Raw genomic sequence first — 27,181 nt, forward strand, 5'->3', positions numbered from 1 at the left:
GTGCCTGGGGATTGTCGTGGGGTGAAGGCTGAATTTTGCCATGGTGCTGTTTTTTTGGATGTTGCTCATGCAATACTGTTTACTGTACTTCTCAAGTCTCTCGCTCTGTATTTGAATCGACATACACTGCAGCTGTATTGGAGCTGATCCTCCTTGATTAAACACATTGGAACGGTATGTACCCTGACTGTTGACTCATTTTATGATGTCTTGACCTAAATAATAAGTGCATGCAGTGGGTGCTCATTGTTGGTGGTTGCTCTGATGAGCGAGGGTACGAGGTGACCATGAATGAGTGAGCGATGAGCTGAGGTGCCTGCCAGCCATATACTTTGGCGAGTATCCCGATAGAGTGGATGAAAATACTCAGTAATAACAAAGAGGCAAATTTGTTACACTATCGTCAAGAATCAATTTTTGTGACTGGGTACAGCATCAGTTCTTTCTTGAACATCATTATGTCTGCTATGCATGACCCTGATACCCCCTCCTCCAATGGAACAATCCTTGATGCTGATTGGTTGGGTTTTGTGTCATCTTGCATCCCGACTGGTGCATCTACCTCATCTCTGTCCTGATTGGTCGGCGTGTCTGTGATGTCACATGGGCCGTTCTCTGTGGCTGTCTTCTGAGGTAGGTTGTTCTTCTCGCATTCACCATATCCAATGACCTGAACGGATGGGAAGCCAGTGGGGAATATTGAACCGCATCTCATCTAAACTCTTTTTATAGCAGGTGGTTCTATATGTGATACTGTAAAACGAGGAATGTCCGCATGCATTTTAATTTCGCGAATTTTGCGAGAGCCTAGTTTCGCAAAATTAAAATGCATGCTAAAGATCTTTTCTACACTATATGCATGGAATGTTAGAGGCAACTTGCAAATTTCATGCTGCGAATAAGGCCGTTGACTCCCATTCGTGACAATTTCATGCCGCGAAAATATTGTGTTTTACAGTAATATTAACTTACTATGACTCGTCTTACATGTGATTTTGATGACGCTTTCTTTGATTCCATTTGTCTCATATTACTGGGTTTTAGTGAGAATCTAAAAACCATGACAATTACCTTGTTATCCTTGTTATATAAGGTTTCTCACTATACTAGGGTACAAAAACACAGAAATATAAAGAGTTGGGACATGAGTGTTTTGTTATATCTGACCAATTTATAATGAGGTTCCATTGCAGTCAATGTGAATAAGAAGTGGAAATGCACTTTAAGTGAGATATGACTACCTAAGCATTATCTCTATATCTTGCTAGGTAAGATTGAAGATTGCTGAATGGTGTAACATCTGATAACGGCAGGGCCATGTACTGTACCTGGACGCTGAGTTTGCGGAATTTGGAGCCGCTTGGGGAGTGGTCCCTGAGATATTCCCGCACGTCATCCAACTTGATTGATCGTAGGACATCCACCTAGTGATGAGGAATGGACAGGAGATTGTGAGATGGACAAACAAACAGATATCTACAGCAACAACAACAAAAGAAGATTCATGAATGCGCGATAAGACTAATGCCAGGATGAGTCCACAGACCTGAGGTGTGTACAGAGACAGATATCTTTGCAATAGACAGGCTAATCTTGTTTGTGTATGTGTCTGTCTAGTTTGTTCTTCTTTGACATTAGAGTTTCTCCTTTATTTTTCACTGCACTGCAGTAAAAATTCATTCTTACAGAGTTGACATGGAACCCAAAATGACAAGGGTGGGATGGGGGTTGGTTTGTGGTGTTTTTATCATATTTTAGTAGCTTCAAGGTTTTAGTTCTTTCATTTTGATTATATGAAACAAAAACAACAATATGAAAATGGAATAAAACAAGGTTTGGTAATCATATGGGTATATATCATATGCACATGAAAGATATCCCATGGTATGTCAATTTCATGCTCGTTTTAGTCTGTGGATTTAATTAAAAGCATGTCTTGATCTAAACTATCTTTGTGAATTTGGGCCATGGGTATACAAACAGGAAAGATCTACATATACATGTACCTGTACCTGTACCTGTAATGTACCTGTTTGCAACTGCTGATCTTCACTTCAACAAACAAATTGGGAAAAGCCACCAGTAGGAATCGAACCTGTCATCTACTTCTTGCTGGGAAGTGACACTATCACCAGGCTATCCCCAGTTGCCAGCAGTGACACAGTGAACAAGGAACAAATGCCCAGGCTCTGAAATTCCAACATCATTATGTTAAATACAGTCAACCTTGCTTAAGTCGACCTCGCATAAGTCGAATAATCGCCTAAGTCGAAGGTCTTTTCCAGTCCTCTTCCCTGTATATTCTTTTGATTTTAACCCCTCATAAGTTATTTCTTCAGTCCAAATAGATTCGACTTAGGCAAAGTTGACTGTAGTCCAAGGCAGACAAGCAGACTTTTTGCATGAAAGCCAGAGGATATTAACGCAGAGGGATGAAGGTGTGCTATGACAAGATTTTTTTTTTTCACACGTCACCTTCTTTACAAATGTACAGTTGTATTTGTAAGAGGGTGACAATTGATTTTAAAAAAAATCCGTCAGAGCAAATCTTCGCCCCTATGCATTGATATTCTCTTGCTTTCAGACAAGATCCAGTTGGCCAAGAGGGTACAGTGGATGATCAGTCCTTGCTCCTACCTTGCGATGGATGCGGTCGAATGTGTACTCCTGGTTGATGACGTAGGCCCAGTTCCTGTCCGCCTCCTCGTAGAGGGAGACATCCTCGCTGAGAAGGATGTTGATCAGCCCGTCCACCTGGGTGGCGAAGTCCTCCTCCGACATCGACGCCAGCTGGCCGCCGAATGTCTCCAGGAAGCTGTCTATGCGCTGGTCTACAGAGCTGGCACTGTGGGGACAAGATAATGGAATTTTGATTTGTCTAATGTGGCAGCTATAGAAGCACTGAATGCTTGTTAGCATGAACCAAAGGATGAACTGCACACCTAGCATATGGTATACAAAATAGTACACAATCCTGCACATACTGCAAAACCAGAAATCTTCCCATGCATCAAATTTTCACAAATTTTGTGAGGAGCCAAGATTCACACGAATAAAATGCATGCAACAGTTCTTACTTCTTCTAAAGCTCTGTCACATTTGTCTTTGCAGCGGTAGAATTCTTGCATCATAAGTGTTATTCATCGGTCAAATCACCAATTCCTTATTTCTTTTTGAGTATTGCGAGATTTGAAACAATGAGACGGAAATTTCTGTGACAACTACTACATGACGAAAGCTCACATTCAGGCTATTGACTTCGGACTGACAAATTGAACACATAAAACAAAGAGTCAATCTAAAAGAAAATAGGAACATTGGACCATCTCACAACCCGGTAAAGACTGTTTTCTTCCTCTGAATGCAATATAATGTGTTATAAAATGGGTTCAAGAATGTAGCCAATTGGAAGCGCTGAAATGAGTCACGTGTGCGTGCATTAATTTCTTAGTAAATGCACGGCCGGGGCCTGACGTACGTCACAAGGTTTACACTAGCAGTGCGCACTCAATCAGTTGTTACAAGTGCGTCACGCGCTACTATACGCGCTGTCAATCCTGTAAACAACTTCTAGTTCGGGCTGCCACAACAGCCGGCGGCCTTTCTTGTGCATAACACGTAGCGTACGTATACTCTTATACGTACAACGTACGTACAGTACTTCTGTGCGGGATTTCCGAGTGCGACGTGCGTAAATGTTTGCGACGAACATCTTCGGACATCTTGACTTCTGAGCGAGTGCTACATGTAGCTGACTGGTATTGACCCACAAAGGTACGTGAATAATGCTGTTAATTTTCGACCCATTTTATAAAACAAATGATGCACAGGATTATTTTGTGGCGTTAGTGAAGGTGCGGCTCACTCTCGAGTATTGACAACGGTTGCAAACATGCACTCGGCTGCGCCTCCTGCATGTCGCACCATTGTCAATACTCTCGAGCGCGCCGCACCTTCACTAACACACTCTATCCTGTGCATCATTTGTATAATATTTTTTAAAGTCAAATCACTGGTGCATGCACACTGGTGATGTTAAAACACATTACCTGAATTTGTTTGCTTGAGTGGTAACCGAGATGGTGAAACCCAAAATGCCAAATGTGTTCCTCTCAGTTGCATGCACACTGTACCTGCGGATTGTAAACCATAACATAAAAGTATGTGGTAGCACCCCTTCAAAAATATCAATATATACAGATACCAAAAGATGTATGAAGTACAAATATTTCTCCCCGTTGTGGCAGGAAGACATAATGCCTTGCATGTACATTACTATCATGACATACAGCCTCTTACCACTGTATATTAATAGACTGAGAATGCATAGTACGTATACATGCTACAGCTGTATGATGATCATAGCAACATTGTCCTGTCATTTGAATTAAAGGCATTATTTACCATTTGCAGATGAAACAAAAACCCAGCTTCAGTGCTTCAAAATAGTTATAAAATGTGAGTTAGGGATAGAAACAACCAATGTAAAAATGTTAATCTGTATAATCCATTTAAGTATTGTTTGACAAACAAATGTGAACAATAGTTAAAATAAAATTGTTTCTAGAATAAACCATCTACTGTTATAATTTATTGAGAAAAAAGAAATATATCTCCTTATATTCTAGGCTTCATTGCAAAATTCTTAATATATGGTAGGATGTTTTGCGATACAACTGACCTACTCATATGCATCAAATGTGATAACTCAACCATTTCTTAAATAACTGCTCCCAATGGTAGACAATATCTTTAGTAGGGGCTTTAAATCTTAGGTGTCACAAATTTGCTGGTCTACATAATGACAAATGAGCACAATTTGCATAACTAACAATTCAGTATCACTGACGAGCCAGTGTCTCTGCAAGTTAATCTGTGTGTAAAAAAAAAATGACCTGAGCTGTAAGATCAATCAATTAGCGAAGATTATGTAAAGGAAGGCCATATCTTGTGGAGCTTACCCTAATTGCTCTTGAGTCCTCAGTATATCAAAGCAGGGCTCTTCCATTATCGTCTGACGTGTGGTAACAAAGAATAAGACATGTATAGGTAATCACGCAGAAAGACACAACAAAACATTGTTCAGACAAATTGTCAAGGTTCACATCAAGTTAGTTCAATGCACACGTTTTCTGTTGGGTGAACAGAGATACAAATGATAATGATGAAAGTTACAAGGAAAACATCTATGCTGTTGCTTCAGACAACAACTGTGCGCAGGGCACCATATCAACTGTTCAGCAAATTAAGTTACATCTTTTGACTTTTTAATATTATTCCACACCACACTATGAGATGATGATGCTGATGATGACATAATGCAAAAGAAAATCATTGTGTTAATTCACTGGACAATCACAATTTTAGTTTCAAAGGGTAATCACAAGAAATGTAGTTCTATTAAGGACATGTTGGCAAATCTAACAAATTAAGCATAAAATTCATGTCAGAATCTATTAAAATAGAATACACTTAACAAAGAGACTCATAAAAACAATAACAATATAAAAGTTAAAGCAGTCAGAAAATATACGCCATGTCTAGCTTACCATTAAGGCATCCAAGACTGCCAAACTCTGATATGTGCCCGGACTGGCCTGAAAGTAGTTGGTGACTACAGAGTTGGCGTCTGAAGGGTTAAAGGCCCTCCACCTCAAGGTTTGGCATCCCTCAGGCAACCTGACCACCCGGTAGGAGGGACGATTCGCCTCCGGGATCGGGCTGAAAGAAAGCTTCTCTCGCAGGTACTCCTCCAAACTAAGAACCTCCTGAAGAGTGAAATTCAAATCATATTAACCCATTGAGGACAAGTCCCTAGTATGCTCGGGCAGGTGTCTATGGGAAATGCATATTGCAGCAAAATCAGTCCATCCTCAACGGGTTCGACCACAAAATATTCAATGTCAGTCCTATATGTCAAAAAAAGTATATGTGGGTATATTAACCTATACACGAACACATACCATATATTTATATGCACTGTACATAAATGCATTATACACCCACACACACTCAAATACATACATAGTGTATCTTGAAGCACATATACATATACAAGTGTATATGTCCTCGAATTATCAGCACACATACACAATCTTAACCCTAAAAAGGCTGGGAGGGTTGAATCAACCCCCCCCCCCTCGACATTTTTCGCGACTATACCGCCTCGTGAAATTTTTCGACTGCGCCATTCGCTGACTTTTTAGTTTCAAGTCTCGCACATCTTTTGACACCATTTTCGCGAAAATCGCGCATACCGTTACAACGCTGCACGACCTTTTATACATGCCTGTCAGACTGAAAATGGCTCAAAAAAGTCTATGCAAATGGAGTTTTCTCACCTTACTCATAAAGATAGGGTTATTTTCACTTTCATAAGCTGAAATCAATTAATTTTAGCATAATCATGCTTGAAAAAGGTTCTGTCATAAATTTTGTGGGAAAAAAAATGATAAAACAAAAAGTCGAAAAACAAAGAAGTACATAAGAAATTCATAAAACAATACAATACATAAGAAATTAAGATTGATACCAGATTTTTTTTTCAAGTACATTGCTGGAATGCTACAAAGAATGTTATCACCAAAAATTAGGTTTCTAGGAGCTTTATTTTCTGATTTAGAGCAAATGTATAAATGTATGATTTTATGCATATACAGTGTATTAGCATAATTAATTCATATAATGAAACTATTTAAAATTGCTCTAAAGCAGCCATTTGAGATTTGAAAATATTTGTGAGTAATTTGAGTGATAATGATGCCGGCATAACTGAGTGGCAAGGGGCAAAACTACAAAGCAAAGTATGGAAGAGAAAAGGTCACCTTGGCTGTACAGTTGCCCTGCACTAGCCCCTCAAAGAACAGTCTTGACTGGAAGTCTCTGGCCATGTTGTGGACATCCACCGGGCTGACCTCTGCCACCACCTGGTCCTTGTCCATCGCTGTCCACTTCACTTCCTGTAAGATGGCCAGCCTGAGGTCTCTGACCATAGAAAAGAATTGACACTGTGAAATACAGAGCTGAAAATATTCTAACATACACAACCCTACGTATAATGGGAATGACTGCAATGTGGAATGCATTCAATAGTTTCTGCACTGTAAAACTTTTGTCTGCTTTATTCATCTTTTGTACTAACCATCGTAATTGGACAAAAATCACATCATTAGAACCTACTTTCTGGACTTTTTGCATCCACACAAAGAAAAATTTGACACTAAAATAATCCTTTTCAGACTTAAGATTACATAATCATGTCTGAGGGGATGCTTATGACTATGAATGCCAACATAACTTCAATAGCAGTTTTAGAGTACATGTATGTTTAAGAAGCATGACTGAGTGCAAGTGGGTTGCAGTTTCAATCATACAGTGAAAACAATGCATTACAGATCAGGTGCATAGAATTTTTAAAACAGGCTTCACGGTAAAGCACGTTCCACACTATTAAAACGGTGAGCACTGTACCTGCAAACTTTGGCAGGCTTCAGGATGAAGTTGTGATACGAGTTCTTGAGATTCTCTTTGACTGCTGCAAACATGTCCTCGGAGAAGGAGAAGCTGATGATGGCATCCACGATGGTCTCGAATAGCAGCTGGAGGAGACAGGAAGATGGAAATGATGATGTCTAACCGGTTCTTATACTCCTCAAAGTATCTCACAACTACACCAAACTCCACCAAACTCCAGTGATCTTTTTCTGATACCAACACAGCAGTTGAGCATTATCTTACCAGCTTTGTAAGCATTTGAATAAGCCAGTTCAGGGTACCACTTTGCCCATGAGCAGAAAGAGGTCATTTGTACCAACAGGCATGTTGGTTGTTAAATTTATTTAGATAAGCATCTGTGATGTAATAATAACTCACGTTATCTGTATACATTGTGCTTGCCAGCACATCCACCAGACAGCAAAAGTGGTATATATGACACTATCAATAGAAAAAGACTCTCAATACATCCAAACACAAAATAATGAAATGGATGCTTTCCCAAGTGTTAATTGATGGACAATTCTGGTCACCTGATCTATGCAATTTCATCCTTTGTTTGAACATTATGGATGAATTCAATAAAGTCTTACGTCTGGCAAGCTTATGCTTTTCGTTGCTTTGAAAACAAGTGAAGTGCCTAACCATCAAAAGACAGGTCATTTGTACCCATATGCCCAGGAGTTAACTCCAAACTGGCTTACTACTGGCATGGTAACTCAAGTCAATGTATCTTTAAAAGATGTCGACTGTCGGAATGAAAAATTATAAATGTGTGTGTCGCAAGACTGGCAGAGTTTAGAATTCTCGCTGCATGTTGATAATTTTTTTTCTTTTAGATGCATGCTGACTATGATCAACTTTTATTTTGTATAAGGTAAAATTCCAGACAGCAACTTGCCCATATTCTGAAGTAGGAAGCGAGAGTGCTTTTGGAAACTTTTAACAATGCCATTTTCCTTGCAACATATTATGAAATAAATAATGAAAGAGAAATTATACATGAACAAAAGTATCATTAAACTACATTGATAAATTTTTCTCAAATCCTGCATTGAAATCAATTCAACTTCACTGAACAAAATTGTTTGATCAATTTTTTAAGATGTGAGAATACAGTTACCAAAACCCAATAATTGTACATTACAGTACGAAGACACATCATAGTAATGGCGCACTTGTCGAAATCTCCAGTCAACTACTTTGCTTGGCTGATGGCAAAAGTAAAAAGAGAGCACCTGCACGACATGTAGACGACAAAATACTGAGCTGGTATGCAGCCAAACAAACTGGGTAGCCATGATCCATTGTTTGATTGTAATCTACAGAGACTCCAACTCTCCTGCTTTTGATGGAAGATCTCCCGCCGAAAGCCCATTTTTGCAAAATATCCCATTCTCCTGCTTGAGATTTAATTTCTCCCGCCCTGGCTCTGTGTCTCCCGCTTGAAATTATTTCTTACTTAGTGTCATCGTATGTGTAAGCCTGAGATAGCACGAGAGAGCATCTAGAACCATAGAGCTTCCAGGGCCCTGGACCCCAGCTACAAGGAACTTCGCGCTCTCCCGTTTGCTAGGGGTTTCAGGCGGGAGAATCTCCAGATAAGAAGGTGCTTGGGGTTGGAGTCTCTGAATCTATGGTGGAACATGCTGCAGTCGATACTTACTGGCAGTTTGTGATCAAAGCCGTACAGCTTGATCTCCAGTCCCGTTTCCAGCGCCTTGAGGGAGTAGCCCAGCTCGGCAGCCTCGGCCTCGTACGCCGTCTCGGTCAGCTGGTGCTCCAGAAGGTTTACGAAGAGGTCGAAGGTCACGGCGTGGTGAGGGGACTGGTTCACCAGCGGGGTCATCAGGTGGAAGCACATGGACGCTATTGTGATAAGTCATTTTGAGGTTTGTGAAGCTCAGTGCTCATCAATAAAGGAACATGAGGGTCATGTTACAATACCCAAGCTTCTCAAAAGTTCAACTTCTTTTTTTTTTTTTTTTGCATGTACAGTGTATAAACTAGATTAAAATTTGCACGAATGCACGAGAAAAAAAGAAGCGAACAAACTGATTAATGTTGAATTACAGATCAAGAATTTCTACTTAAAGCTTTACAGTTGTTGGAATTTTTTTGGGGGTTTGTTTTTGTTTTCTTTTTTACCAACATTAATTGAGACTATTATATCTTTCCACAAAATACTGAGGGCTAAGAACAGCATTAGCAATGTCATCAGCAGTGGTGTTAGAAGCAGAGGCAGTAGAATTAATAGAAGAAAGAAAGAAAAATAGAAAATCACTGGTTATACACTGTAGCAGTGACAATGATAACAGAAACTGTACTGAGTCACATAATGAGAATTATGACAACCTGTGCGACGCAAAAGACAAATTGCTGTTGCTGTTTTTTTCTAAAACTAACTGCAATAGCAAAATAATTGATGGCACTCTTTCTCACTCACACATATTGGGAAGTATGGAGAAGACTTTGAACAATTTTGCAAATCACTGAACAGCAATTTGTTCAAGAGAGCATGCATTCCATATGGTGACATGATTGCTCTGGTCTAGTTTTCTCCAAAGACTTAGGGTTAGGTTCGCGGTAGGATTTTAGGTTTAGTATGATGTGAGGATTAGGGTTAGGGTTATGTTTATGGGTAGAAATCATGTTTGGCTTAGTGTGCAGATATTTCATGGGAGCAATTGTCACAGGAGCAAATGTCATGACAGCATTCTACACAGACAGCTGGGGATCAACCACCATTAAAAAGGTACAATAATATTGCAGCAAAGAGTAAAGAAGGATCTTTTGTGACAGGTGTCCTTACCTAGATATCAGTGTAAACATAAATCAGTCAAAAATTGGAGAAATAGAGGACACGAGGTCAAACAAAATCTTCTTTAAAATTTTCCGTGACAAGTGGTTTGACGAGATGCCAGTATCCTTACCTCTTGGCGTCTTGAACTTGGTGTCCCGTCTGTACCACAGCCGGCTGTGCTCTGTCTGCAGGATGCATGATGGGTAATCCGTGTCGGGCCTGTCTGCTTCCTTCAGGTCAAACTTGGTGGCTGTGAACCAGAGAGAAAGTGCAAACCCCATAGGAACTGCAACAATGAATGCCATCGTATCAGGGCAATTACCCCCAGATAGAGGGCAATTACCCTCCCGGCTAAATACTGGTTAGTGATAAGGTTAGAGTAAAGATTAGGCTAAGGGTTTGGTTTAATGTTAGAGTTTGGGTTAGGATTAGGATTAGCATTAGGCTTAGGTTCAGGATTACGATTAGGGTTAAGGTCAGGTGAAGGGTCTGGGGTAATTGCCAAGGGGGTAATCGCCCTATATAGTCCATGGGCCAAGAGCCGAAAAATGGGTTGTTGGTACCACCCGAGGTGGCAAAACCTTTTTGGTGTCATTTTGTTTGTCGGACATAGATACGCTATCAAGCTATGATAGCATTTCCAAATGAGTACTAGCTTAGTCATAATAAATGAATTTTTGACCAATTTGGTCTCGTTTTTATATCCCTATACTTCTGAATCGAAACTAACCGCTATACAAATACGAGCACTGCCTTCTGTATGTCCATAGGTGTTTTGTTGTAAATGCGGTGCGCTTAGTCTTCATTCAAGGCAGCGAAGGGAATATCCAAAGGGTTATGATGTCCACAGCTGTCACGCAGTGCGCTTAGTCTTTATCTAGAACAATGTACCGTTATCATATCTAAAGTTCCTAATAAAAGGGATTATCTATACTGTTTTTATACCACCCTCTCAACAAATACATCAGTTTTAAACAAAAATCTCTCTGTTCATTCACATTATTAATCATAATGTATTGTAGTGTACCGGTACATTGTTTTTGCATAATTTTTCATTGTTGGATGGAAATAAAGCGACATTGGCGTGGTATTAGCGTTTTCAACCCAGCGTTTTCACCAAAAAATGATAGATAATTGAAAAAGACGCTAAAATTCACGAGAAATTGCTTTTTTGCTGTTGTTGTTTTTAGATAAAGGGATATACACTGTATCATAAGCTTTGGATATTCCCTTCGCCGTCTTGAATATTAGACGAAGCACTGTGGACATCAAAACCCTTGGATATTCCCTTCGCTGCCTTCAATAAAGACTAAGCGCACCGCGTTTACAACAGAACACCTGTGAACATACAGAAGACAGTGCTCTTCTTTGTATAGCGGTTGGTCTCGATTCAGAAGTACAGGGATATAACAACAAAACCAAATTGGTTTAAAATTCATTTACTATGACTAAGCTACTCATTTGGAAATGCTATCATAGCTTGATAAGCATATCTATGCCCGACAAACAAAATGACACCAAAAAGGTATTGCCACCTCAGATGGTACCAATATCTGGCCTGGCCCATGGACTAATACTTGAATTTAATGCCACACCATTGATCAATGGACTACTGCACACTACACTGTTTTAGGTATTAACCACTTTGATTTACACGCTATGTAGAAGCTGTGATCTTGCTTGGAATGGGTTGCTGGTGAATGGGGTCAACTGTTGTAAACTTGTTACCAGCAAGTCCCCACCCTCATCAAGTCTCAGAAAAAACATTTTTTGCAGTTCGATGCTGTATCTTTTTATCTTAATTTCACAACATCACAGCTCAGTCATATTCCATGCTCACTAAATCAAGAATACATTGCTACCAAAACATACACTCTTTCTCTCATGCTCTCTCTCTCACTTTCTCTGTCTCTCTCTCTCACGACAGACAGACAGACAGACAGACAGACAGACAGACAGAAATAAATACATACATACAGCTGTACATACACACACACGAAAGCGCACACACATATACTGTAAAACCAGAAATGTTTGCAGCATGAAACTTTTGCGAACTGGAGCCGATGGCCTTTTTCGGAGCATGAAACTTTCGCGACTTGGTGACTGGCATTCCATGCATTGTGCATAGACAAAAACTATCGCTTGCATTTCAATTTCACAAATCTTGGCTCCTCGCGAAATTCATGAAAACTTCACGCACATGAAATTATCTGGTTTTATGGTACAAACAAAAGCACAGAAAAATATAATATTGTGGTACTGTGAAGATGAATAAAAGGCAATCATCACCTATGTACAGACAGGAATTGAAAAGACAGAGAAAGAGACTCAACTCACCAATAAACCTGTTTGGTGTTGGAAGATGAAGGGCAGGGTTTAGGTCTGCATCTGGAATCCAAAGAGAATATTTGACAGATGCAGTGAAGCTGATAAGACATCAGGAATAAATTTCAAACCTGCATGAACTGTTCTCAATCCTCAATCACTTGCAAAACATTCAGATAGAATCATGGCTGTTAGGTTAGTCTCTCATCCTCAGTTACAATTTGGCATGCCATCAAAAATGCTTCTCTACTGCTTTCACTGCACTTTACCTAGATGGCTTCAGAAACAGCTGTCTCCAAAAATCTGTGTGAATCTCGTTGTTCATGAGCTGTGAAACTATTAACCCATTGAAGACGAGTCCCGAGTATACTCAGGCAGGTGTCTATTGGAAATGCGTGTTGTAGCAATATCAGCCTGTCCTTAACAAGTTAATGGCACACAAAGCATAATTGCATGAACCATAACACAACAACCTACCTTAAACTTCTGCAAGTGACACACTGGTCAACAGCATACGGCATTCCAGGACTGACAGTGTATAACCTGATAAACTATACCACGGTTCAGTTTTGAAAGAGTATCAAATTAACAGTTTTATTACTTTTAATTGAGTGCAAAAAACTCATCCATCTGCCATTCCCAGGATAAAAGATCAGGAAGTAGTGACCATGTCACTCACCCCGAATCCTGGCCAGCCATTTTTCTGGAATCGGGTGGACGCTGTACTCTGTCCCGAACCAGCTCTCCGTCCGGTCTGTTTGACCAGCAAACTTCTTGGACGAAAGACAGATGTTGACGCTGTCTAAGGACAAACTGTCAGTGCACTCTCTGATCAGCTGAAAAGGACAATAAACAAAGAACAACAACACATAAGTCTACATGTAGGTTAACATGTAACAGGTAAAATATAGATTCATGTGCCTGCAAAAACCATTGATTTTTGCTCTAAAATGAACACATATACATACATGCATAAGAAAGTGCGAAATAATGCAGTGAAAGTTGGGTAATGACAAAAACGTAAAATATTAGCCAAAAGGGTAACTATGCAAACAGTATTGAAATCTGATAACATATCCGATGGTGGTTGCAATGTAATGATTGATTATCGATAATCGTCAAAATGGGCCAAAGCAGTATCCAACTATCTCAGCCAGAGAGTGAATGCAACTTGTAGAGAAATAAATTGCTTGGAGTTGATTGATCCTCACGTAATGGTCTATCCAAGGGCCATGGAACCTTTTTTTTCCCCCCCCCCCCCTTTTTTTTTTGGGGGGGGGGGGGCAATGAGGAGGTAAAGGGTCAGTTGTAACCCAACCTCAAAAAGAAAAGTGAATAAAAATATCACAAAATAAACAAATAAACTGTTACGAAAAAAAAAAATCAAATTCACAAGTAGCATATTGTGTTATTTAGAAGTCACAGGGTGGGCAGCTAGTGCAGCCCCACTTAGAGTAAAATGTGTGAGTATATTGCTCCACACCTTCAGGAAAGGGACACACATGTTATCTATGCAGAATGAATAAAAATTCTCACCTGCTCATTGTATTCGGTCTGAATGAGAGGACCAGAGATGTACTCCTCCACTGGGTACAGCTGCATCTGCTCCGACAGCCCCTCTACATTTTCTATCGGATCAATCTTCAAAGGAGGAAAAACACAAGTGGCAAGTTTGGTCAAGGTGATTTCACTTCCCAGTGTGTGATAAAGAAGAATTGAATCACTACAAAAGCATCACATTTACTGGTTTTCTTTCTACATGCTGAAAAACTTTTCTCCTCCTGCAATTTCTGATCTCACTAATATTTGAAACTAGTCTCTAGCCTACTTGGGTGCTGCATGGTGTGAACATTCCTGATTTCAGGCCAGTTTGTTCTCCATGTGAGATAATACTCTAGGAAAATAGGAAGAATTGTCATCTACACACTATATTTTCCTGCAAAACATTACTTCCATCAATTAGCCAATTACGAAAGATAATCTCAGCTGATCTTTGATGACACCTTACAATGGGTCTTGTGACTCAGTTGTCCAGAACTAGACAAAATCTATTACAAGAGCAGTTATCTCTAGATAAGAAAACATAAGTAAATTTCATGATGACACAGCCCAAGTATTTTGAATTCATCTGTTGCATCCAGGTGAGAACAATGAAAGAATCAGAATAACTTTTCAGTAAGAAGATGGTTACATCAATGATAATACAAAAGAAACTCTGATGACTGATATCCCCTAAATTTGAACAACAGGCTTATAATAACTTAGGATTTAAAGATGATCACCCCCCCCCCCCCCCAAAAAAAAAAGAAACAACAAACAAACAAACAAACAAACAAAACAAACAAAAACCTGATAAACAAATAAATGAATTCTTTCAAAGCTCATTCATTTTCAAGAACATCTTATTACCAACACTTTAGTGTAAACACACAAAGAAAACAAGTCATGTTTTATACAAAGATAAGCTCATTCTCTGTATGTATGTGCATTCAGACTAAAGGTCCAACAGTGTCTAGTGTGAACAATCTCAAGCCTCAAAGTTAAGTAGTGTAAAAAATGACTACTGAACAAACCTCTGAAAAGAACCTGAATATATTGTCATCTATGGTCTTGATTTCATCAAATATCCTGCAAAGAGAGAGAATGACATCAAAGAGATAAAGATATAAATACTCTCAATACCACTTGAGTTATAATCAAGTGTGACATGCTCTGCATTAGATTCTACTACTTCTACCGATCATATGTTTGCATTGATTTTGGAAGATTATTTAAATGAGATCCACTTCAGTTTGCCTTATGGAGTGCCCATAACAAGGAGGTAATTATCATCATCACCACCACCACCACCATCACCATAACCATCAGCATTACTGTAATAAAAATTGGGGTATTTTTTTTTCTTTTATTTCACCTGTTGAAATACTAGGAAAAACAAACTGAATTGTGGCAACAGCTTTAGCTGCAATTCCAAGTCACCTTTTCTGTGGTCCTTCCTTCTGCAGCATCTTGATGTATTGAAAGATTATCAGTAACACCTGGAAATACAAAACACAATACAACACAGACATAAAACTAAGGAAATAAACCTCACACCGACATCATCCCACAGTGACCGCTACCTGCACAATATTCCAAGGACCACTGTAAAGGTCACTACTTGTCCATGATACATGTTACACAAGGGCATTTACACCACTTGTCAAAACATTGTCTCACCAAATAACACTCAAAACCAGTCACTGGCTATGACAAGTATATGATCTAGACATTCAGAAACAAAATAGCATGATTACCCTTCAAATATATAGATGCAATCATCACTGCTGCTGGTATGCGTATGTTTCTTATCACGCACAATGTAAGGTGTAACTACACAAACAGGAAACTGGTAGAGAGACTATTACAGTCCTTGATGTTTATCCCTGGCACTCACTCAAGAGCCAAACCCCCTCCCCTCCCCCCCCCCCCCAAAAAAAAAAAACAAAAAAAACACTGCCTACACATTTTCTGCTGTGTAAGTCCAGAAAGGGTAATACCACCAATGTATTGATTCAAATATGGATGGGGCATTGCCTATTGGCAGGAATAGAATAGGACCCAATTACAGTAGCTGTACACTGCTAGAATGGCCATTATGGTCCGAATTCACGAATGTGGTTTAAACTTAGACCACTGTCTAAAAATAAGCGTGAAATAGGTCTACCTTTGACATGCGCACATCAATGCGTGTTTGCTACTGGACGTCTGCTGGCGTACGCAAACTGTCGATCGTATTTACATGAAGAAATTTGCACAAACCAAGGTTTAAACAATGGTTTCAATTGTACCACCTTCGTGAATTCGGGCCTATGTATTTACATCAATAATTTCAGGTCGGCCTAAATGACAACACTGAAACATTTTGTCATAGTGACGCTCTCCATGTAAACAAAGAATTTTTGCACGAGTAATTTGTAACACTCATAATCAATATGTGAACATCTGTACTTCTTGTACAGACCAAATGATTGCCATTCTGGTTTTCTAATAAAAAAGACAAAATTTCTTACACAGAAGAATACAGACCTAATTGATTTCTTTCAAAGATGTAATTTCTAAATAAAATGTTGGTATGTTTAACATAATATCTTTGAAGAAAGAGAATTTGGCATGCGACAACAGATGAGTATCAAAACAGCTGCAGTGTGTGTGATTTGCACGTACAATTTCAATGTACACTGGCTTCATACGTCATCTCTCATACTGAATTTGGTAGTGCATTTGGGCCCGCATGTACAGTACGTCCCCCCGAAAAATTATAATCAGATTTTTGCATTGATATCTTCCTATATGATTAAATTGTCTGAATGCTACTTCAGGGTCTAAAAATGTAACATCTTACCTATATTTTGCAGAAAACCCCATTCAATTTGGTTAAGTGGTTGCAGATAAATGTGAATCGTTGTGAAGCATGTTGTGGATGTGATTCTTCCAAGTTTAGCACTTGGATGCTCTTGGAACTGCATATTAATGTGTGAACACAACGGACAGAACTTGGAGGGAAGGGATTCCTGACATGCTCTACAAAAATCCTCATTTCTCTTTGACCACTGAAACAAATCAGATGGGGTTTTCTGGGTAATAAGTTATAGTTTCATGCCCTGAAATTGTATTTGGATTGATTCACTATTTTTAAAGTTATCATTGCGGAGGGTCCCGTTGTAATCTTTTTGGGGGACATACAGTACGTACGGTACTAACGCCAAAGTAGGCCTGCCAAAGGAAAGGCCAAGACTACCTTACGAAGTTGTCCAAAAGTGTTACACCATTTGGGCCCACGGGCAGTTACACTGTTAAAGATACTGGCCATCCCCAGGCTGGCCTTGCTATCACAAGATTCCTGTTGAAACAGGAGTCTAGGTTAGAATCACACCTCATCAACTCGTTTGAGGCCCTCGTCTGACAGGACGATGTTGAAGCTGAAGGCGGCATAGGTCTCATTGTGCTCAGTGCTGGTATCTGAGTTCCCGCAGTACAACCTCAATGCTAGAGCTCTGAAGTCATAGTTTAAAATATCAAACTTGTTGAATGTTCTGCACATAAAATTATTCAGTGTTATGGTTCATTTAATAATGTCTTACTGGATTTAAAAATTACGTACCAACACAAAGTTATTTCAGCTTTCCTTCTTGCTATCATGAAATTCTTCTTACTGATATGAACATGTTGCAAATCTTCCATTTCACTGAAGAGAAAATAAGTATCACTCTATTGACAAAATTTAAACAAAGCAATGAAGTGATGGTCATTTGGCTTTCAAAATGACAGAAAGCAGTTTCCACATATAATTAGCAATCAATGTCTATAAAGTCTAGAATTAAAAATCTATTTCAAATAACAATTACATGAAAGTGCAGATTGAATAGAGTTTACTTCAATTATTGGTACACCAGTGACTCTAGACTGTGACCAGATAGAAAATAATGAATATATTTAGATCATACATTGATTAACATTCTAGGAACATGATATAATAAGCAATATAATAACTACAAATTATTAAGAACAACAATAACATCTTGAAGTGTGGTTTGGTCTCCTGATAATAGCAAAAAGTAAAGATATTTAGTCAGTGATGAAAAGGAAATAAGTCTTTTCGGAGTTATTTCTAAGATAAATGAGACGATATATTGCTGACCTTTTCTTGAGCAAAGCCATGATGCTCCCTTTGCCCTCGTGTCCCAGTAACCAGCCCAGGTAGTGCAGCGGTTTGCATCTTGATTTAGTAGTGGAGAAAGAAAAGCAGATTTTTGTATCCATATGAGTGATATAGACATCACCCTACATGCAAATGTTTGCTATCTATGAATATGTGACCCGCTACAACAAAATGGTCCTAAAGTCGCGCACGGTCGAAGCCGTGAAAATCGAGTTTGAAGTCAGAGCTTCAAAATTGGTCAAAACTTACGACTTTCTGAATTTGACATATTATTAGAGTCTGACATGTCTTCTATCATCTGTCGAAATTTTGAAGCAAAATGATGAAAGGAAAGACCAAAAAATAGCGTTTTTCTGAGCCATGTTTTTTTGGCGTTTCAACGAAGCAGAAACTGATTCGAACATTTGGAGTGAGCGCCACACATACGTGTTGTAGGCTCCGCCCCTAACAACGACCAGAGTGATCTCATTGGTCAGTTTGCTGCTTGCCGCTAACCGAAGCGTGAAGCTCGCACACTGCCCAGTCGACTGGTGCGTGCGGGTGGGGTGCGCTATGCCCAGCCGCTTCTCCTGCCATCATGGTCACTGATTGGTCGGCGAGGAGACCGCCAACGCTGTGTTTGAATGAGCATTTCAGGGGTTGCTAGGGCTTACCTTCTATTGTTCGGAGGGGAAAACTGACTTGCGTGTCCTTTGATCGTGATTGCGTCGCAAGGAGAACTTTTATGGCGCTTTTCTTGAAACAGTGATTTCCCAGACGTATCGACATGCTCTCTTTTAAACATCGATATCTCCGCAGCCGATTATCTTTATATGATGTGTTATGTATCAATTTAAAGCAGAAAGATGAGGGATTTGTGTCATGCAATTTTCAAATAATCGACCTCGCCCGACTTTAGGATCATTTTGTTGTAGCGGGTCACATATGTACAGTGTAAGACCTACAAGCATGTAGCATATCAGCATAAAACTAACAATATTGCTTATTCAAAACAGTTACTCAACAAAATGTTGTACTGCAAGAAACCTTTGCTCTCAGTCAAAATTTCTTTTTAATCATTCAAACAATATTAATAAATTATCATGGTACAAGATTTTTCAAACTGGAGGAGATTTGAAATGAATTACCTCAGCATCTAAAGACGGCTGATACAGTAGGTGATTCTAAAAGTCTTTTGAAAACGTATTTCTTTTATTTGTTAATAGATTAGATTTCAAGCTGTATGTCACTGTTCACCTCATCTGATCTCTTCTTCTCTCCCTTGTGTCTACTTCCCCGTTATTTCTCTATTTTCCATCTTCGAAGTGCATAGAAATTTGAATTTATTTCTGTGACATGTGCTATACAACAACAGTATATTACTATACTTATTATCATCATTATTAGAATGATGTAGTATGCTGTAATACCAGTGTTAAATGCATGAAATGTATCCTTTTCTGTACCTGTAATGTTTCTGCAATGATGGAAGGGACCACAAGATGTCTAACTGATGCATGTCTTCAACAGGCACAACTACAAAGGGAACAGCAGAATGACAGAGAGGTTACAACATTTTCTAAATATAACAGAAAGAGAGCAGGTAGATGTGAATGTTCACAAAGAAACTTTGTAATTCTTTCACACATTCAAATAATAAACAAACCGTATATTGCTGTGTTTATTGGCAGGAGCATCTATACTTCATAATGTCTCTCAAAGCAAGAGCAAGGAAACAACCATATGGAGGATATGCTTGTTTATATAACATATAAACAGGAATATTTCATACTATACTTATGTAAAAAAAAAAGTAAGGGTGATGAAAAGCCATAGTTTACATAGTCACTATTGTATTGTAAGTGAGCTACACATCTTTTTGGGGATATGCCCATTCATTCAGTAGGTAACAGAAGAATATGTACCATGCAAAGGGATAAAAACTAAACTTTTACATGCTATGATAACCCTTCCCATAAAAGATATAATATAATTTTACTTTAATGTCAATGCCTTTTCTTGTAAATGCACGTAGCAGGACTCATAAATCCAAGACAGAATGCATATACAATGAGATGAGTCCATGTTTTTATGACCAGAGTATTTCTTTAAATGGCATCATATTCATATCAAGTCAAGCATTCTCTCACCAGAGAACACATATGGTATTCATGTATTCTCCTCATGCACACTCTACCTCGCTTTGGTGTGTATACGCCCACGAAGACCTTTAATGCACTAATGCACACACAAAAAAATACTCTTTGTTCATCACAAACACATAAACAGCTCACACTGCTGTGCTCAAATGCAGAAGCCACTGCAAGCTACAGGAATTCTACTCAATATCGCACGATTACCAAATCACTCTGATTTCACCTTGAAAATTAGTGCTCTGGGATAGTGCATACCTTTTTCCCCCAGGTGAGTGCATACCTTTGTAAAGTTTGCAGAATTCTTCTTTCATGAAAGGCTGACCATGGTCCACGAAGCTGGGCTGATTCAAACCACTGGTACACATTCACGAGGAAACAAGGACAAAATAACGATCACGCTTTTGTAAATCACATCATCATGGTACAATGAGAGAGAAAAATACATAAAGTGGTGACCAATTTATATTTGTCAAAAATAGAATGGTACATTTGCATTGGGTACACAATGCCTACAGAGAAAAGGAAACATGACTGAAAACCATTCAATTTTGGGTGTGTGTGTGTGCTACATTTGGATTTGTTCAAAATGTGATCAACCCATTGCCTGATAAGTTCATGTAGGTACATTAGCTTTGTTGAAATCATACAATAACTGCTTATTTCTTAAATACATTGTGTACCCCCCTTCTTCCTCCATATCACCCTAAATCTAAGCAGTCCATTGTTACTTTGTCATACTACAATCATGTAATTAACACCACTCAATTTCCAGCCAAATTTCCACATGCCTAAATCATATATAAATGCTGCACTGACATATAAATATTTCTCCAAATGTAGGCATATCGCAGTCTGCTTTATGCAAACTGGAATTTTTGGGGAATCAGTGGTTACTCATGGTCATCTCATCTCCCCTTATTACTCATCTTTTGAATCAAATTTGAATAGGCAATACACAAACTATCGCTCATTAATATCTGCACTTGATGCAGGAATGACTAAATGCATCTTTCTTACTTGTGAGGAACATCACTAAATGCTTCCCGGACCCATTCTTCAAGATTATCAAGTGATTCTGTAATATAAAAAAAAAACAACAACAACAAAGCACATTAAAAGGAAGAGAAACAGTACTATTATAACAACGATGACATTTCTTCACTTTTCACTGGAACAATCAAAAGGGTGAATAGTAACTCATCATAAGTAATTCTCTCATCAAGCCTGCTACAGGAGGACACCTTGGAGCTAATAACCAACAGAACACAAAGATTCCTTGATTCAGTGCAGCCCATTGCTGAGGTGACAACAAGGCTCCATTTTACAAAACGTTGCCATGATAGCAACTTTTTGTTGCAGTGGCAAATGCCATGGTGACAACAAGAATCCTGCTTCCTGATTGGCTGTTGCTACAAGAAGTTGCTCTTCTAGCAAAAATTACTATTCTATCATTTTTAATGAAATGAGACTCAGATCCTTGCTGCCATTACAACTGCTGCTATATTCAACACATGTCTGTATATGTAATGAATTCAAAAGCCCTGGCTTCAAGTTATTCTATCTGCTGCTGCTTTGCCGTATCAAAAAGTACAATTTCACCCCTGCCTTGTTTGAATTAGTGGAGAGTCATACAGACAAACACTTGAAGTGTAAGCGACTATCAAATAAAGAGAGTGTAATCCAACTAACTGAGCTCAGAGTCACACAAAAGTATTACACAGATCTTCATTTTCATCATCGGTCACTTTGACTCTTTACTTTGTTTACCGCACTGCTAAGACATTACTTTGATGACAAATTAAAGCTTGGTTTCTCTGTTTACCCCTTGACTGCACCACAAGAGTCATGTAGTGGGAGGAGTAAACCCTCAGTCGGAACTCTTTCAGCCTCTGGTGGACATTGATGTCGTTTGCTGCTGGGTCTACCTTCAGGGATTTGGAGTTTCCTGTTGGTGGAGAAAAGCAAATGGTCATTGGTCTTTGTTTTGTTCATCATGAATCTGTACAATTGATTTGAATAACAACTCTGCGAGTGGCATAGTGGAAATTTTTACTTTGGCAAATGATAAACAGAGAAACAACAGCATAATTCTTCTCCATGGCATTGTGGCATTAGGGCCTCATCTTTTTCATACACAGTGTTTGTAGTTCATTACAAAGTTCTACGTTGGGAATATAATGTGATCTCCGCATATCACAAACACTGCTAACTTAAATTACCTCAGTTACAATTGTCAGTACATTCGGCAGCTTGATTGAAAAGTCACTATCATCTGCCATGAAAGAGGTAAGATGCCTCATAGCATACACAAGTCATCAATTATATATTCAAGTTCTACATCTGATTGAGTAAATCCTTTGACAACTGATGAAGACAGGATAAAGTGAGGATCTTACTGAAGTTGAGAAAAGAGAAACATGTCTAGAACTGAGAATACCATTTTATTTATTTTTTGTTTTTATTCATTTATTTATCTATTTTTTATTTATCTATTTATTTATTTATCTTTTTTATTTTTATTTTTTTATTTTTATTTATTTATTTTTATCTATCTACTTTTTTTTTTTTTTTTTTTTTGGGGGGGGGGGGGTCTTTGTGGCTGGTAAGCTGTCATATTTAACTCCTGGTGTGATACATGGTTCACAAACATTGATATGTCATTTCATCTTTTAATGTCCCTGACATGGCTATATTAACAAGTTGCTAATATTCATACTTAAGAACAATAGTCACAAAGCATCTCAACTTTCATTGATCAGAATATTGATATGAAAATTTGCAATCAATGTGATAGACGTCCAAGGACTCCAGAGGATCACTCACCCCAAGTGAACTTGGCCATAGGGTGACCCTGTTTGCACATGACGCTCATGAGCTGCTGCCTCCGGTGGTAGTCATTCTGGTGACTCATTTGGAACTCTGTGTGAGGAAGCACATATTCATGGGAAACAACACCATCAGGGCCAGTAAAATAAGACAATTTGTTTCCAGTCTAGTTCAGCTCAATTTGTGTGAAAAGAATGCATTACAATGACAACACCAAAGCATTACATATGAATTACATCTCAAGGTACTAATATGCACAGTGAACAAAATGAATGACAAAAGTGATCAGAGTGGTTGGGTACTTACAAAAATACCTGTTTGCAGAATGACCTTTGCAGCACAGACTTTTAAAGTGAAACTAGAAATGTCGCTATGGCGACTGGTATGCCTCCGCCATAATGCATGATTCTCCTAATAGGTCTATAGTACATGTGGACAATGTGTGATTACATTTTCACAAAATTGGCAAAATATTAAAATGACATGTTTGTCACAAATGTATTGAACGTTTACCTTCCTTGACCTATGTTTAATTGGATGAATAGGAGAGCATGTATTTGGGAATTTAAGAACTTTAACTTGACTTTGACCCTTTCATAAGTTTATGCACTGAGTAATTTTCAAGGTATGGAGAAAAAGTGCAATTTCTGTATTGAACAGTAAATTGCTATCATTTTCTTCTGGCCTTTGATTTATAAGAGAATCACTGTCAGGCAGAACATACATAAATATGTATTAAGTTTCAAATTAACTTGAGCCACTTCCGAGATATGGAGAAAGAAGTAAGTTCAGCACTTTCACTTGATCTTTGACCTTTTGACCTTTGACCTTCTTGGCAAAAAAAAAAAATCCCAGAGAATCTCTATTGGGTTATACATGCATACATCAAGTTAAAAAAAAATAATCCTGCTGGCATTGCATAAATATAAGGAAAATAGTAAAATTTTGAAGTATTGTCCTTGACCTTTGACCCCTGACCTTTGACCCCATGAACCCTAAATTCCCTAGATAACCACTGCCAGTCAGTACATGCATATATACTATGTTCCATGAAGATACCTTGAACAATTTCCAAGATACAGAGAAAAAAGTGAAATTTTAACATTTTACTTGACCTTTTGACCTTTGACCTTTTGACCTCATGACCCCAAACTTTCACCAGAGAATCTTAATTTGGTAATACATGTGTACACTAAGTTTCAATAAAATATCTTCAGGCATTGCATAGATATGGGGGAAATAGTGAAATTTTAAGCATTTGACCTTGACCTTTTGACCTTTGACCTTGAGCATGTGCACCCAAAAGTTGATAGGCACAACTTCACCCCCTAATACACATACATGCCAAGTTTCATTAGGATACCTCAAAAGGTTTTGGTAGTTACCCTGTCCACAAAATTCATTACGGACGGACGGAAGGACGGACGGACGGACGGACGGAAGGACGGACGGACAGACGGAAGGACGGACGGACGGACGGACGGACGGACAACCCGAAAACATAATGCCTCCGGCACCACTTCGTGGCGGAGGCATAAAAATAGTTCTGGTATGGGTTTGAGAAACTGTCTTGTAGAAACTTACCTAACTGGTGCGATTTGCCGGGATGATGAGTTGTTTCGGAGTATTTTGAGATAAAAAATAAAAGTCGGTATACCGACCTTTATTCCAGAAGGATCCAGGTTAACTCGATCTCAGGGACTACTCGGCCCTATTTCAGACAATTTATACGCAGTTCGTAATCGCCATATTCTATACATAGGCGCACGTTCATTTTGTAGGCGCCCCAAAGAGGTTCTTTGAAGCGCACGTTCATTTTGTAGCCATGCCAAAGAGGTTCTTTGATGCGCACGTTCATTTTGTAGGCGCGCAAAGAGGTTCTTTGATATGCGCGTTGTATCAACTCGGCCCATAACTGCAACCAGCCGGAAGTTAAGTGCTCCCATAGTACAACACAGTATAATCCAGAGGGACAACTCGGCCCCGCCGTCAAAGTGAGGCCGAGTTGTCCCCGAGTCCGAGTTAGCTTGACCCCGATCGGGTAAGTTCTGAGATGCAAACATTTTTTGTTAATATTTCGCATTTTCGTCGTTACCCAACGAATATCTTGTTATTACAGCGTTATTCCACACATTTTCTAGGCATGTACGTGTACATTTTGGAGCAAAATTTGACAATTTTGCAGGCGTACCAGAACTATGTTTTGCCTTTAACTCATTCTGCAGAACATAATGTTCATCAAAAAGGAACATTTTTATCATAAATGAATACTACTAATACAGTTAAGTGGAAATGCTTTCACACACAATTATTCCACGTTGAGTGATAGTCTGTACGGTAAAGCAGTGAACGTAAATGTACAAGTACAGTGGGTTAGGATCAAAGAGCTAGAAATATATTTTCCTCACCACTGTCTACTGCCTCCAGCTCTCTGTCTGTGGAGTCCTCCTTCAGGAGCGGGGCGGTGAAAAACTGGGCGAAGCGGATCAGACCCTCACGGAAGTGCTTCTTTTGAACCTCAAACTGAAATACCGTCTTACAGACAGACATTCATGAGGGAGAGAGTGTGCAATGAACAACATTTAAGATACAGCTAAAGGTTAAAGACTGACTCACTAATTCCTGGATGAAGTACATATACAAAAAGCATCTGTGAAAATCATTTATTTCACTGCACTCATTCAAAAGAATATCTTTCGGTTACATTCTGCTCTTTAACCATTTCAACAAAATTGAAGGATACATAAAATAAAATTGAAGGATATCCACAGGGCAAATTTCATGCTAACAATGTTGCTGATATCAGTTACAATATGAGACTTCCTATTTTGAAAACAAATGCTATCAAAAGTCAAAATATGTAAACAAGGGAGGGCTTGCAATTAATGAGTATTGCCTGCAAAATTTGACATGAACAACACAGTGCAATACGAAATAATATGATATAATATAATGCAGTTTAAACTAGAAAAGCACTCGGAGCGCAGACGTTCATTAACTTTATTTCTACCTATACACGCATACTGAAAATTGCCCAAATTTAAAGAAGCCTTGTGTTTCACTCATCAGCTTCATGCTACGCTGCACCTTGAGCAAAGCACACACTTTAGTGTGCACACACGTCCATGTGCAAATCTCAGATACGCGCAGCTTGAACTCCCAAGTTCATTGACCCTATTTGCCAAAAGAAAAAAGTCCTTTAAGAATCCATAAAAATTTCTGGATCACTACCAAAGCACAATCATCTCTTTTTTGTGTCATTATCAATTTTTCCTGTCAGTTTCATCAAAACAACAACTTTCTGAGTTATTCTGCAAGCAGACAGACAAACAAACAAAGAAACCAAAGCCAGCAAAAACATAACCTGATTGGAAGAGGTAATAATACAATATTATACATTGCAATACAACACAAATTACTCTATTTCTAAAAGATTCTCTGAAAGAAAACTACTTTAAAACAAAACCTCATTGATTATCATCTTGTTGCTAATTTGAACTCAATAAATGGCAATCAGCCCTACATATCTGCCATTACTCTACATTACAAGGAGCTAAAATATGATTACAATGACAAAGACCGCAAGAAAAAGTCTGCCCCGCCTACTTACTTTGTCGAAGCTGGTAGAGGCATTGTCACTGCCGCCATGTTGCCTGACGAAGACATCGAATGAGTTTTCATCGGGGTACTTCTTGCTGCCCATGAATACCACTGAAAAACAGAACAGGCCACAGGAGCAATTACAATGAACTAATGAATGAATTACTTTGAAAATCAAGCAAGTAACTTTGAGCTGAGTCGATTTCAAAATGTAACATGAAAGGTTTGACCCCCGAGTTGAAATCACCCAAACAGTGGCATGAAAATTGCATAAAAACTGGTTTTTTTTTTTAT

At 38.7% G+C, this 27,181-nt stretch overlaps 1 protein-coding gene across 1 annotated transcript in view; it reads right to left on the reverse strand.

Moving 5' to 3' along the window:
* Nucleotides 1-403: 403 nt before the first annotated feature.
* Nucleotides 404-27,181, reverse strand: part of LOC139722366 (nardilysin-like) — a 29,517-nt gene continuing 2,739 nt past the window's right edge. Inside the window, exons 5-28 of the mRNA XM_071633673.1 lie at nucleotides 26,898-26,998; nucleotides 25,696-25,822; nucleotides 23,285-23,380; nucleotides 22,284-22,406; nucleotides 21,479-21,536; nucleotides 20,742-20,815; nucleotides 19,772-19,841; nucleotides 18,306-18,383; nucleotides 17,541-17,661; nucleotides 15,605-15,663; nucleotides 15,199-15,253; nucleotides 14,162-14,266; nucleotides 13,305-13,461; nucleotides 12,638-12,688; nucleotides 10,428-10,547; nucleotides 9,161-9,363; nucleotides 7,471-7,598; nucleotides 6,825-6,984; nucleotides 5,550-5,768; nucleotides 4,962-5,014; nucleotides 4,050-4,133; nucleotides 2,638-2,845; nucleotides 1,329-1,424; nucleotides 404-670 (exon numbers count right to left, since the gene is read on the reverse strand). Coding sequence (XP_071489774.1) covers nucleotides 404-670; nucleotides 1,329-1,424; nucleotides 2,638-2,845; nucleotides 4,050-4,133; nucleotides 4,962-5,014; nucleotides 5,550-5,768; nucleotides 6,825-6,984; nucleotides 7,471-7,598; nucleotides 9,161-9,363; nucleotides 10,428-10,547; nucleotides 12,638-12,688; nucleotides 13,305-13,461; nucleotides 14,162-14,266; nucleotides 15,199-15,253; nucleotides 15,605-15,663; nucleotides 17,541-17,661; nucleotides 18,306-18,383; nucleotides 19,772-19,841; nucleotides 20,742-20,815; nucleotides 21,479-21,536; nucleotides 22,284-22,406; nucleotides 23,285-23,380; nucleotides 25,696-25,822; nucleotides 26,898-26,998 — 2,813 coding nt within the window. The remainder of the gene's footprint in view (nucleotides 671-1,328; nucleotides 1,425-2,637; nucleotides 2,846-4,049; nucleotides 4,134-4,961; nucleotides 5,015-5,549; nucleotides 5,769-6,824; nucleotides 6,985-7,470; nucleotides 7,599-9,160; nucleotides 9,364-10,427; nucleotides 10,548-12,637; nucleotides 12,689-13,304; nucleotides 13,462-14,161; nucleotides 14,267-15,198; nucleotides 15,254-15,604; nucleotides 15,664-17,540; nucleotides 17,662-18,305; nucleotides 18,384-19,771; nucleotides 19,842-20,741; nucleotides 20,816-21,478; nucleotides 21,537-22,283; nucleotides 22,407-23,284; nucleotides 23,381-25,695; nucleotides 25,823-26,897; nucleotides 26,999-27,181) is intronic.

This window comes from Diadema antillarum, unplaced genomic scaffold (assembly GCF_040938485.1).
Source record: "Diadema antillarum isolate AM-2024a unplaced genomic scaffold, OU_Dant_1.0 scf00000164, whole genome shotgun sequence".
In the NCBI taxonomy this organism is placed as follows: Eukaryota; Metazoa; Echinodermata; class Echinoidea; order Diadematoida; family Diadematidae; genus Diadema; species Diadema antillarum.